The sequence below is a fragment of the Manis pentadactyla genome, chromosome 11, assembly GCF_030020395.1.
Source record: "Manis pentadactyla isolate mManPen7 chromosome 11, mManPen7.hap1, whole genome shotgun sequence".
Lineage (NCBI taxonomy): Eukaryota > Metazoa > Chordata > Mammalia > Pholidota > Manidae > Manis > Manis pentadactyla.
This window is the reverse complement of record NC_080029.1, coordinates 37,752,727-37,764,846: the sequence shown is the minus strand read 5'-3', so window position 1 is coordinate 37,764,846 and position 12,120 is coordinate 37,752,727. Positions and strand designations below refer to the sequence as shown.

General features: G+C 42.6%; 1 protein-coding gene across 2 annotated transcripts in view; it reads left to right on the top strand.

The window, feature by feature from the left end:
- The window catches only part of RHOJ (ras homolog family member J), an 84,508-nt gene that overhangs the window by 60,353 nt on the left and 12,035 nt on the right, over window positions 1-12,120 (top strand). For both annotated transcript variants that reach the window (XM_036896281.2, XM_036896282.2), the window contains exons 2-3: window positions 1,001-1,059; window positions 11,167-11,331. In XM_036896281.2, the coding sequence (XP_036752176.1) occupies window positions 1,001-1,059; window positions 11,167-11,331 (224 nt within the window). The remainder of the gene's footprint in view (window positions 1-1,000; window positions 1,060-11,166; window positions 11,332-12,120) is intronic.

Sequence of the window (12,120 nt, the reverse complement as noted above, 5' to 3'; positions counted from 1 at the left end):
TGCACAACTAATAGTAGGAAGAAGCAAAACTCATCTTTACATTTGTACATTTTTAAATAAACTAAAGAAAACTCACATCCTCCTTCATATTTTACTCCCTTTTTCTAAAAAAGCTTATTTTGGGGGAAGTTTAAATGTTCCCTTTCCATTCACCAAGAGAATTGCATTACTCTTGCATTTGATCTGGGCAATCTCTGTTTAGTCTCAAATTGAGACTTTATTTCATTTCCAGACATGCACAGAGTGGTTGGTGTCTCTATTACTTCTCACTTTCAGAAACAATTGCTTAGTAAGGCAGGAAGCCTGCTGGGTAAATCAAATTGTCTACCTTACACTCTATATACATCCTTCAGGTATGAGAAACTGAATCTGTACATCTCCTCCTGCAACTATGGTCCAAAATTGTAATGAATCTGTTGAGCTGAAGCACAGGAATGTTTAATAAAAATACACTTTAAAACAAATTTTTAAGCCCTTCTTAAAAACTTTTTAAGTCCTTCTTCTTTCATTATTAGCTCTGCATAAATGATAAAATATGCTGGTGGGTTAATATTCATTTACATGGTTTCATTAACATGTCCAAGACAGATAAAAACAAAGAGACACTTCTAACAGAGCAGTTGCTTACAGAATTCTCTATCCTGAAAGGTGGCTCAAACCAAAGAAGAAAGTAACATAACCAAGAAAGAGCCTAGTGTTCCCTTCCTTCAAGAGCTTCATATTCTAGCCTAATAAAAATCAATGAGCAGCCCACAGAGTACCCTAGTGGCACCAATAATAGCCATCTCAGTTGAGAAATTTGGACTTGGCTCAGCCCATCTGCTCTCACTGCAGCCCAAAATTGCCTTTCATTTGGAAAGCATGCTGTCAACTTGGTTTAGAATATACATGGGTGAGGCATACGCTGAGTCTTGCTTCCCGGGGAAGATGTCGGCATGGAATGGGAAATCTCTTGATTAAAGCTTGCATTTATGGACTCTCCGCTTCTCTTCTCCCCTAGTTACTGTGACAGTGGGAGGCAAGCAACACTTGCTCGGACTGTATGACACCGCAGGACAGGTACATTTTTATTATCTTGGTTCATTAAAGGTTTGGGAGTTGGGAGAATGATCAGTTTGACTAGCTCTATGGGGACTAACAGTACAGATATTATCTCTTCTTTCAAAGCAAATTTATTTCTACCTAAATGACAAAAGCACATTAGTATCTTGTAAATTATTTATAATCACACAAAAAAATAAAGCATTACGTTATTCAAGGTGTTGTTAGGTAAATAATGACTCATTCATTGATGACTATCAATAACAAAATAATATATTTTACCAAGAGTTTCAATTTCTTCCTAGCTATACCAATTCTAGATCCAGAATTAATGAGTCAATTTCATTAATTTTAGTTTCACCCATATTTTTTCTTCATGTTATGTTCTTTGCCCACCCTTTATTTGAATTGCCTAACAAGGTGTGGAAAGTTCCAAAAAGATATAAGGGGTTGGGGAGTGGGAGGGAGGAAGAAGATGGATTAAGGTCTGAAAGGAATAAAAGCCAGGATCCTGGATGTTTTCCAAAAGTGAGAGTCAACTCCTGAATAACTGAGGATTGATTCTAAATTCTCTTAAGATTCTTGAAGCATTCTCTATCAGAGATGAATCTTCAAGTTGCAGAACTTGGTCACCCAGAGATACAAGGCAATGGACTAGAACCATGGACACCTAATCAGTTGTCACATGCTCTACTTGGGTGAACATGCCACCTCATTTTTCATTCTTTGTATCCCAAAGTCCACTATGAAAAGTTTCTAATGTTACAAGTTCCTGAGTTGGAGGGGAAGTGCTTAAGCAGTTGATGGCTGCAGCCCAATTTCTTTGGTAGAGCTTTTGTTACCATATGTCTTGCATCATTTATTTAGATCAAAATCAGCAGGTTGTTCAGTCTGTTCAAATTCACACATCTTAAGTCCCTTGGAGTGAACATTAGACCATGCTCTTTCCCACTATGAGTGTCCTGGTAATTATTTGTAGTTACGTACTTGTCTAGGCCTTTTTGCACAGTTATCTGAAGACATGTCTTTTTGCTAATTTGAAAGCTCTATACTAGAGAAAAAAATTAATGGAATTTGTTTTGGGGATTTCTGTGTGTTTTTGCAAGGGCCACTATATAAATGCCTGTGGGGCATCGGAGACCCATGTTGGGCAGGCCTCGACAGTGGGGATCCTGGAAAATCTAGCACCACACTCAAGGCTCCTAAGAGTATCCAATTCCCCCTCTTTGGCAGATGACCAGCTACTCTCAGGAACCGGGGAGTAGAGGAGACCCCTGACATCAATACCAAGACACACACAGCTAGGAAAGGATATGCCCAGGTGCCCAAATGGGGAGATCAGTTTGTCTCCTCCAAGCTAAGGTATGAGGGCCTCAGTACAGCTCATGCTTGATGGGTGCCCCCCCACCAAAAAGCATTCCAGCAAATGGAGATACACTGCTTTTGGGGCTGGGGTTGCCTACTCTCATTTTCAATCACATAGTTATTAGGGTGTCGCATTCAGCAGGAACTCACAGCGTGAAGGAGGGAGGAGTTAGTATCCTTTTCCCCCATAGTCAGATTTGATGAATACAGTCCAGTTTGAAAATTCAGTGCAGCAAGCACTATTGCCTGACTCAAAACTCTGTTTCCCTTGCCTTCTGAAAAAGTTCTCTGTGCCCCTAAGGCCCATCCAGTAGTCCCCTATTCTAGAACAATCCTTGACAGTTGTTAGCTTCTGTGCATTAATTGCTCCCAGAGCAACCTCCCCAGACCTCTGTTTAATTTCAAACCTAATACAACTGTTTAAAAGCTCTTGTAGAGTTTAATTATTCTTTCCCCCTGCTCTGTCCTCTTTAGGAAAATTTTTGAATAACATTAGTATAGGAGTTGAAGCTCTAAGGTGGTGTAAAAATATCTTTAAACTCCAAATTGAAGAAAGCACAATGACCCAAACCTCTGACACAAGAGAAGGTGATGAGCACTGATAACATATAACAAATGGGTCATAGATAAGCTTCAACGTGACTTTCACTTTAATTCTGTCCACCAGCTACTTTGAAAGCTCAGAGGTGGACAAGGTTCATAGGGGAGCATACAACATGGGGAAAAAGAATCAGAACACATCTTGTTCTTCTAGGCCTAAAATTCTATGATTAGGTCCTTAAAAAGATGACTTGAAGAACGCCTAGAAGACCTGGAGTAATTTAGCAGAATGATTTGAGGCTAAACCCAGGGAAGACTTTTCAGCAGTAAAAGATTGCTAGATATTGGAATGCATTACACTAAAAGGTGGCAGGTAATTCATTTTGTAGAACAGTTGTTTTCAAACTTAAGTAGGCATCAGACTCACCGCTGGCCCTGTTAAAATCCAGCCCCTGGGCCCCACCCCAGATTCTACAGGTCTGATATGGGACCCAAGAATTTGCATTTCTAAAAGGTTTTCTGGTAGAGCTGCTGCTGGTCTATCCCCCATCTTTTGAGAACTACTGTTCTAGAACTTTGCCACTCAAAATGGTCCACTAACCAGCAGCACTGGCATCACTGGGGTGGGGGCAGGGAGGCCCTTTTAGAAATGCAGATTCTCAGGCCCCATCCCCAGCCTACTGAATCTGAAAATTCATCTTCAGAAGATCCCCAGGTGATCTGTATGCACAGGACAATTTGAGAAGCACTGCTCTAGAAGTCTGTAGTGGCGGAAGCATTGCTCCTAACATCAGGAGGAAAAGCAGCAGAACATATCCATTACCTGATATGATTCCCATTGGTCTACAACTCTGCCAATAGGCTCTGTAACAAATTTAATTTAGGAGATTGTGTTGTCCCAAAATTTCCATTCCCAGACTCAGGTAGGATAATCCACCCTCCTCAGTTATATGCTAGCGAATGTTGCTGAGGTCACATGACTAAGGAACATCTATAACTAATTCAGAAACATTCATTTGGCCAGAGTTACTAACAAGAAAGAGAAGTAATCTCAAAGCCAATTGATTGACTCCTGAACCACAAAAAGGAAATAAGTCTCTGAACTGGGCTATAGAGTTCCGCATTGCTGTGAATAATCAGATTTTCTTACATGAATAAGCCAAGGAACAGTGCCCCTTGTCTTTTTCTTGACCCTGCCTGTGGATTAGAGTTGACGAAGACCATTTCAGGATGCACATTCTGAAAAGTAAAGTGATAGGAACTTATTTCTACCATCAAGGTCAACCCTGGACAAACTCATTTGAACTGGCCGCTTCCACTTTCTGTACCAAGTCAGCACTGGGCATCACTTCAGCCCCAGCAGCCCCACCTGCGGCACACTCCTGGCACTCCCCAGGCCAGCCAGACATTTGCTAAGCACAGTTTAGGATGAAGTTGCATGCATGTGTACGTGGCAGCTGCTATTTAATATTAGCTCCTTCCCAACCCCCTGAAACAAACTAATATTTGGACTTGAATGGAATCCTTTGAAAACAAAGAGTCTTCAGAACTCTGGATCATCTGCTTAGGTAGAATTCCAAAAACGTATGTTAGGCAGGGAAGTGAGAGGGTTTTCACAGGGTGCCTCTGCACATTATCCCTCTGCTCACACTGGGGAGGCAATTAGGCCAGACCTGTAAGCCAAATCTATTTAGGTCAGGCCAGCTCATGCTGTATGGCATATGCCCCCAGTAATGTACTACTGAAAGTCTCTCTGAAATGGATTTCTAGGGCTCAGCTACAAAGAGTCCCAGAGAAGACTTTTCCACGATGTCCTTGCAAGCCAGCTTGTTGGGAGTGTGTCAGGAGAGACCAAGGAGAGTAGGACGCTGGGATGGGGATGGTGCGGCAAAGCCTGGGCATTTGCCAGCTGAGGACTGCCCGACTGAGAGAGGGAGGTCATGGCTCAGAGCCAGGCATCCTCCCACCCTGTTGCCAGCCACCTACAGTGGAGCCAGCCACAGCACTGAGATGTCTGGCCTCCTTCTCTCAGTGGACCCGCATCTACACAAGTAATGTGGGCAGAGCCCTGCTCAGACTGTAGCCTCTCAGGCAAACTCCAAGATGGGTGTATCTCAAAGGCAACATTTGCACAATGGCAGCAGCACTGCCAGGGAGGAATGAGATGCTCCCTGAGTCAGGAGCCTGGTTTCTCAACAGGGCAAAACCCCTAAGTTCTGTGCACACAAGCTCCCCAGGGTTGGGGCTGTCTGCATGTGGGCAAGCACAGAACGGTGTCTGTCCCAGCCCACAGCAGCTCAACTGTCACCAGGGACCGCAGGAGTGTGGGAGCAGAAAGGCCATCAGCTGCAGCCCTCACTCAGCCAGGACTGTACACTGCATGTCTTCACCTGGCACTGATTTCTGAGGTTCCTTTTCCTCCAAGGGCTGCAGAGGCATGAAGCCAGGCAGGAAGGCAAGAACAGCTGGGGTTCATTAATGGCAATCCAGGGTTCACTTGGAAGGACACAAGTCTTCCTCTTTGCTATTGGCTGACCCAGCAGGGCCATCGGGAGCACAGAATCTGGCAGCAACCATCTATGGAAAGTTTGCCGAAAACCTCAAAACAAATGCTTTTCCTCAATGAGCAATTCAACCTTCCTTGCTCACATGCATCTTAATAAGGTTTTAGAAATGTACAACTTGGAGAATTAAGAAGTTTGCCCACAGGACAAGTTATTGGTTAAGAGTAACCTTAGGATGTGATTTTACCTCTCCCCAAATTATAAAAAATGGGACTGTAGGGATATTGATGGAGGGGTGTAATCAGAGTATACTTTGGGGTCTCAGTACTACTCCATGTAGAGAAAGTTAATTTCAGATTCAGCCCTAGTGTGCAACAAGGCTAAGGACACTTACAACTGTTGTTGACCTGGGATAGTGGATGTCCTCTTGGCCACTAAAGCACTTACTGTGTTCAAGACCCTGCTCTAAGTGGTCTCCAAAGACCAACACATTCTATTCTCTTCACAACCCTCTGAGGCCAGCACTATAATCTTCCTCATTTGACAGGTAAGGAAAGGGGGGCAGGAAGAATTTATGCAAGGTCACAGGATGGTCACAGGCAGGGCTGAGGTTTGAACCCAGAGACTGTGTCTCCCTAATATGCTCCCACCATATGTGTTGCCCGAATTTTCTGAACTAAGCCTGACAGATGTGAGTACTTATGAGAGAAAATGGAAATGATATTTGTGCTAAAAATTTGGGATAAATGTTACTAAACCCAGAAGGTCTTAGAGGCAGAATTCTATTTCCAATCTAATGTGGATACAGGGTGGAGGAAGTGGTCCATGCAACCTTCCTTGCCACTCAAGGTGTGGGCCCTGGACCAGCAGCACCTAGAAACTTGTTAGAAATGCAGATTCTCAGGCTTCATCCCAGACTTGCTGCTGAATAAGAATCTGCACTTGTTAGTAAGATCCTCAGGAGACCCAAATGGACATAAAGGCTGAGAAAGCCTGGTCCAGTAGTTTTACTTAATCACGACCTGTACCATCATGATGTGGCTGTTCCGGACGTATCTGGAAGCCGGAAGTTGGCCCATTTGAATGCTAAGGCTGTCCCTGAACTTTTCTCTTTTAACAGTCCACTCATGGTCATCCCAGAGCACCATATTTGCCTTCAAACCAAATACTCTCCTGCCTTCAGAGTAAAGTTGGGCAGAAAGTACTCAAAAGCCTACCTTGCCCCAAATCCTCCCTTACCCCCATGCCACTCCCACCCAGCTTCTTTGCCCATACGTGTGCAGTGAGCAAGCTGACCAGGGTCAGGTGAGAATCCTGGTCATAGAAACTTTCATTTTCTCTACAGTTCCTGAAACTATAAAATTAGGTGGGGGGAAAGGAAAACACAGTAACCTGTGGTTTTGAAACTTGAGCTGCAACAGAGTCACGTGGAGGGCTTGCTCAGACACAGACGGTGCAGCCCCTCCCCCAGGACCTCAGCTTCAAGGAGGCCGGGCAGGGCCTGAAAACATGCCTTCCTAACCAGCTCCCAGTAATACCATCCTTGAAATTGTATTTTTCCAATTCAGTCAAATAAATATTCTACATTATTCTGTTATCGGAGAGCAAAGAAAGAGCAAAACACACTGCACCTGTCTCACTCTCACAAAAACTGAATTGTTTCCCATATTTTCATTTTCTTTCCCCAAACTGGATTGCCAATTCCTATTCACCTTATACAGCATCCTTAACAGTGCTACACATTCAGTTGGCAATTAATAAATATTTTTAAATGGAATTACACAACAAGACTGAGGTTTCCACAGAAGAGAGATCTGGGCCAGGGAGCAGGAGAAAGCCCAGCGAAGGGCGCAGGTGGCATCCCTCAGCTGGAAGGCTTGCCCGCTTGCCAAATACCCAGCTCCTCTCCCCTTCCTTCTTTCCATCTGTCCCGCAAACAATGGTTTTCCTAACTTTTCCATATAAGCAGAATTCCTCTAATAGCTTCTGGGAAAAGAATCAAACATGATCCTTTCAGACTCCCAGTTATTTGCTCCTACCGCATCTCTTTGTGACATTTCTGAGAGAGAGAGAGAGAGACAGAGAGAGAGAGGGAGGGAGGGAGGGAGGGAGGGAGGGAGAGAGAGAGAGAGAGAGAGAGAGAGAGAGAGAGAGAGAGAGAGAGAGAGAGAGAGAGAGAGAGAGGAGGGAGGGAGGGAGGGAGGGAGGGAGGGAGGGAGAGAGAGAGAGAGAGAGAGGATGAGAAGGAGGCCTTTGAGGTTTTAAATAGACAGTATCTGCTGCCATCTGGTGGAAATTTCTAGCAGATGCAGGCCATGAAATACAAACCCACACGGCCTAACACTGCCTTTCTTAGATCCCTGGGTAAAGCATGAGTCTATATTAGTCTATATTAAGATTCCTAGATAGCTGAAATCTCAAGAAGATGCTTATTCTGTCACTTAAAATTCTTAGCTGAGGGAAAAAAAAGGCTCACAATTCAGACTTAGAGCTTGTTTCAGGCTGAATATTCCACCCTGGTATTTAATAGCTCTGCAACTTTGGTCTGTTACTGAACTTCTCCAAACCCTAACTTCCTCTTTTATAAATGTGGGTGCTGATGGCATCATCATTCCAGTGCTATTGTGAGTCTTCAACAAGATAATGCTTGAAACAATGCCTGGGTATTAAGCCCTTGATACATCCTCAGGTTGATGGTGAAGATGAAGATAAGGCAATTCGTGCCAACTGCAAACCAATTAAATCAGAATGCCCAGATACCCAGGCCTACTCTCCAGAGATTCTGACTTCATTGGCCCCAGAGTGTGGGGAAGAGGCAGGTGGTCAGCTAACAGGACTTCAGGATGGGCCCTTAAAGCTCCCAAGGTGATCCTAATGACAACTCTGCTATAAATGACCCACAGGAAAACCACGCGTTCATTTGCAGGTTACTGCAGACCCAGCATCCAAGCAGTCAATGGCATTTATGGAGTATTGGCTGTACACAGAGTATACAAGTGGGGAGAGAGAAAAAAACGAACACAGTCCCTGATCAAGTTATGAAAATCCAGATGGGAGGATGGAGTGGTAGAGTGCAAGTGGTACGATGGTGTGAACAGTCATAGATTACAGCCTGGGAAGGAGAGTGCTTGGCCTGTGGGCCTCACAGCTGCTCCATAAGGAAAAGTGCCAGATAGGAAACAGAGAGGCAGAGAGACATGGAAGAGGCTTGGCTTACAGGGCTAGTTGTGTAAAAAGGACAGAATAGTGACAAAAGATGAACTGTCCTCTTTCCCACCACACTGCCCACCCCCAACCAACACACAGATTAGGCACAACTCAGCTGAGATGCAACCACTAGGCCTGGCCCAGGATGACCAATGTTTACTCATTGCACCCAAGCAATGCACCCAAATCCCACTTATTTGCTTCAATGGAACTGTAGTAAATGAGCCACAAAAACTGAATTTTAAAATGTTTTTAAGTTTTCTTTAGGATTTTTCAGCACTGTTGCCATCTTACATTGCATTTTGTTTGGGTAATTAAAAACCTTGCTTAAGTTTTAATAGTATTAGCAATAGTAATAGTTGCAGTCATGTGAACTGAGCCTGTGTGCCAGCTAAGTTCACATGACTGCAGTAGCTAAACAGTAGATCTGTGCGTGCCACCCACCAGAGTTGACCACACTTAACACTCTAAGGGACTTCCTTTTAGTCACATGTGTCTTGCCTGAGGGTCTCAGCCCCAAGCAAGTTTGCTGTGGGCAAGTTTTCTTAGATCCCTGGGTAAAGCATGAGTCTATATTAAGATTCCTAGATAGCTGAAATATCAAGAAGATACTTATTCTGTCACTTAAAATTCTTAGCTGAGGAAAAAAAAAGACTCACAATTCAGAGTTAGAGCTGGATTCAGGCTAAATATTCCACCCTGGTATTTAATAGCTCTGCAACATTTGTCCGTTACTGAACTTCTCTAAACCCTAACGTGAGACTGAGAAATGACAACAGAACATTCTTGGGGTAAAAGGGTTTATACCCAGCTTTATTCTCATGGTGGCAGGTCAAGTACTAGAATCACGTCCACATCCAACAGTCTGTAGATCTGTAATCCACTTCCGTCTCTGCCTCCGCCCAGAGTACTGGGCAGAGCACTTTATATAGTGTCAGTAAAAGCTCATTGCCTGTGGGTGTGGAAGCCACAGCCTAGCAGTAGGCCATTTACATCATCAAGCAGTTTAGGGTGAGGTGAGGATCCTGGCCATAGGAACTTCCATTTTCCCCAAAATATGTGTACATGTTTGTGTGTACTCCTTATAAAGACAGTATTAGAGACAATAGAAAGATAGCAAGGTTGGTATTTTAAAATATCCATGACATATTAGGTTTTCTTAAGTGGCACAACAATATGAACTATATAATCAATTTACCTTTCTTAAAGTAAACATGTATTTACATAGGTAAATATAAAATACTTGGAAGGATACCGTTAAGTAATGGCTCCCTCTGGGAAGAAAGGAAAAACTACTAGTGATCAGATAGGGGGTGAATACTAATTCCCTTCTACTATATGTCATTTTTGAATTTTTACAGTGAGCTTATATGAGATTTATAATTTTTTTAAATGTTAGGAAGAGTAGTCAGGACCCTAATAAATGAGTTGATATATTGCCCATGTCTGTGTACACATGTATGTGATAAATATGGACAGATTGCTTTGGTTGTTTGCCCCATGCATGTATTATGTGTACATGTGTGTGATATGTATACATATGTGAAGTGTAGTGTGTATGAGTACATATGTCACATTGTAGTGTGTGAGGGCATGTATGTAATGTAGTATGTACATATGTGTAATATAAATACACATAAAATTACTTTTTGCTTATGTGTTACTAAATTCTATGAATATATAAAATCTCCTATTGCAATAGCAGAATTTACCTTAAACCTACTAAAGCATTTTACATGCCATAAAAGAGACTTTGAGATATTTTCCCGAAGTTGAGATGAGCCAGTGCTGTATTTTGTCTTTATCATCGCCCCCCAAAACAGAACATGCAGACATGCCTCCTGCAGCAGGGAACTCTCCAACCATGACTCTTCCGTTTATATTCTGGTCTGCATGTAAATTTTGGGGGAGAAAATAATCTGGCATTTTATTTATTAGGCCACACTATGACCTCTAGGTAAACTTGGAAACAAATCCCAAATTCTGAGCTCTAAACCCTCTCAAAATATATTTCTTCAAATATTGTAGCACATGATTGACAACAACTCTTTGCTTTGCATTTTAGTTAGCTTATTCTAAATTAAATTTCTACAAAATTTTTTAAATCATATATGGACAGATTTCTGTGCCTTGGCCAATGGCCCGCTAGTTTAAGTCTATATTCAATACAACATAATTTCAAAGTGACAGGAGAAATTGTAATAATCCTTAGTGAATGAGACAAAGTAAATGGGTACACTTTATGGTATGTAAATTATCTCACTAAAGCTGTTAAAAATATTTTTTAAAGCTCCTCTTAGACCAATTCATAATCTCTATACACAACAAAAAGGGGTTTTCCTGACTGACGGCTCCTTTATTTCTAGTACTATGTAAAGGGAACCACCGGACTCAAGGGCAGGGGCAGGAACTGGTCGGGGCCCCGCAGTGGAATCTTGCCTGTGTCACTCCGTGGAGCCACAGGAGACCCTCTTACCCGGGCTGTTCAAACTCTCTGCTCTTCCTGCAGGAGGACTACAACCAGCTGAGGCCGCTCTCCTATCCCAACACTGATGTGTTTTTGATCTGCTTCTCTGTCGTAAATCCTGCCTCTTACCACAACGTCCAGGAGGAATGGGTCCCAGAGCTGAAGGACTGCATGCCTCACGTGCCTTACGTCCTCATAGGGACCCAGGTTAAAAGGCTGGTGATGGCAGGGTGGGGTGGGTGGGGCAGGACACAGCAAAAAAGGAAAGACCTCCTAGAAATTTCTTGAATTTTCTCTTCTACCAAACACCTGAGAAGAGTATCTGAGATATATCTGTCCCATAAACAGCCATTCTTAAGATCTGCATGATCATTTAGCCCATAGTTGACAAGACAACAGAGCTATTTAATAGTAAGCAGGAAGTTTTGATGTGGCCTTTAAAAATTAATCTCTCTCAGCTTTTTATTATCAAATGAAGTTATTTTTGAATTATATACCCTCCTCCAGCCCTGAACCAGAGGAATGAGGTGGGGATGTCTATTATACTTTTACCTAAAATTTTCTATATCTGAAATCCACAATTGTTTGAAAGTCACAAAATAGGTGTGAATGTCAAAATGGCCACAGAATCAGAATGGGAGTATTATGACGGAAACTCCTTCACAACACCCCCAGAGAAGGAAGACAGATTCTCTCTCCTCCATTTCCTTTGAGCCCCTTGATCTTCCAGATCCTAGAAAAGTTAAAACCAACATACCACATAAACAAACCAGCGATTTGTAAAAGCCTCTAACATGTTTTGAAAGCTAATAAACTCCGTAATTTGAATTTCTAATGGTAAGCACAAATGTATTAAAGATTGTTCCAACTTTTCGTAGTTTTAAAGGATTTTGTTCTTCTGTATGTTAAACCTAAATCACTACCCAAAGGCAGAGTAGTAACACTGAAGGGCTTTCTTGCCTTTCTATTTCTCACTTTACATTCTGCTTGACAAAG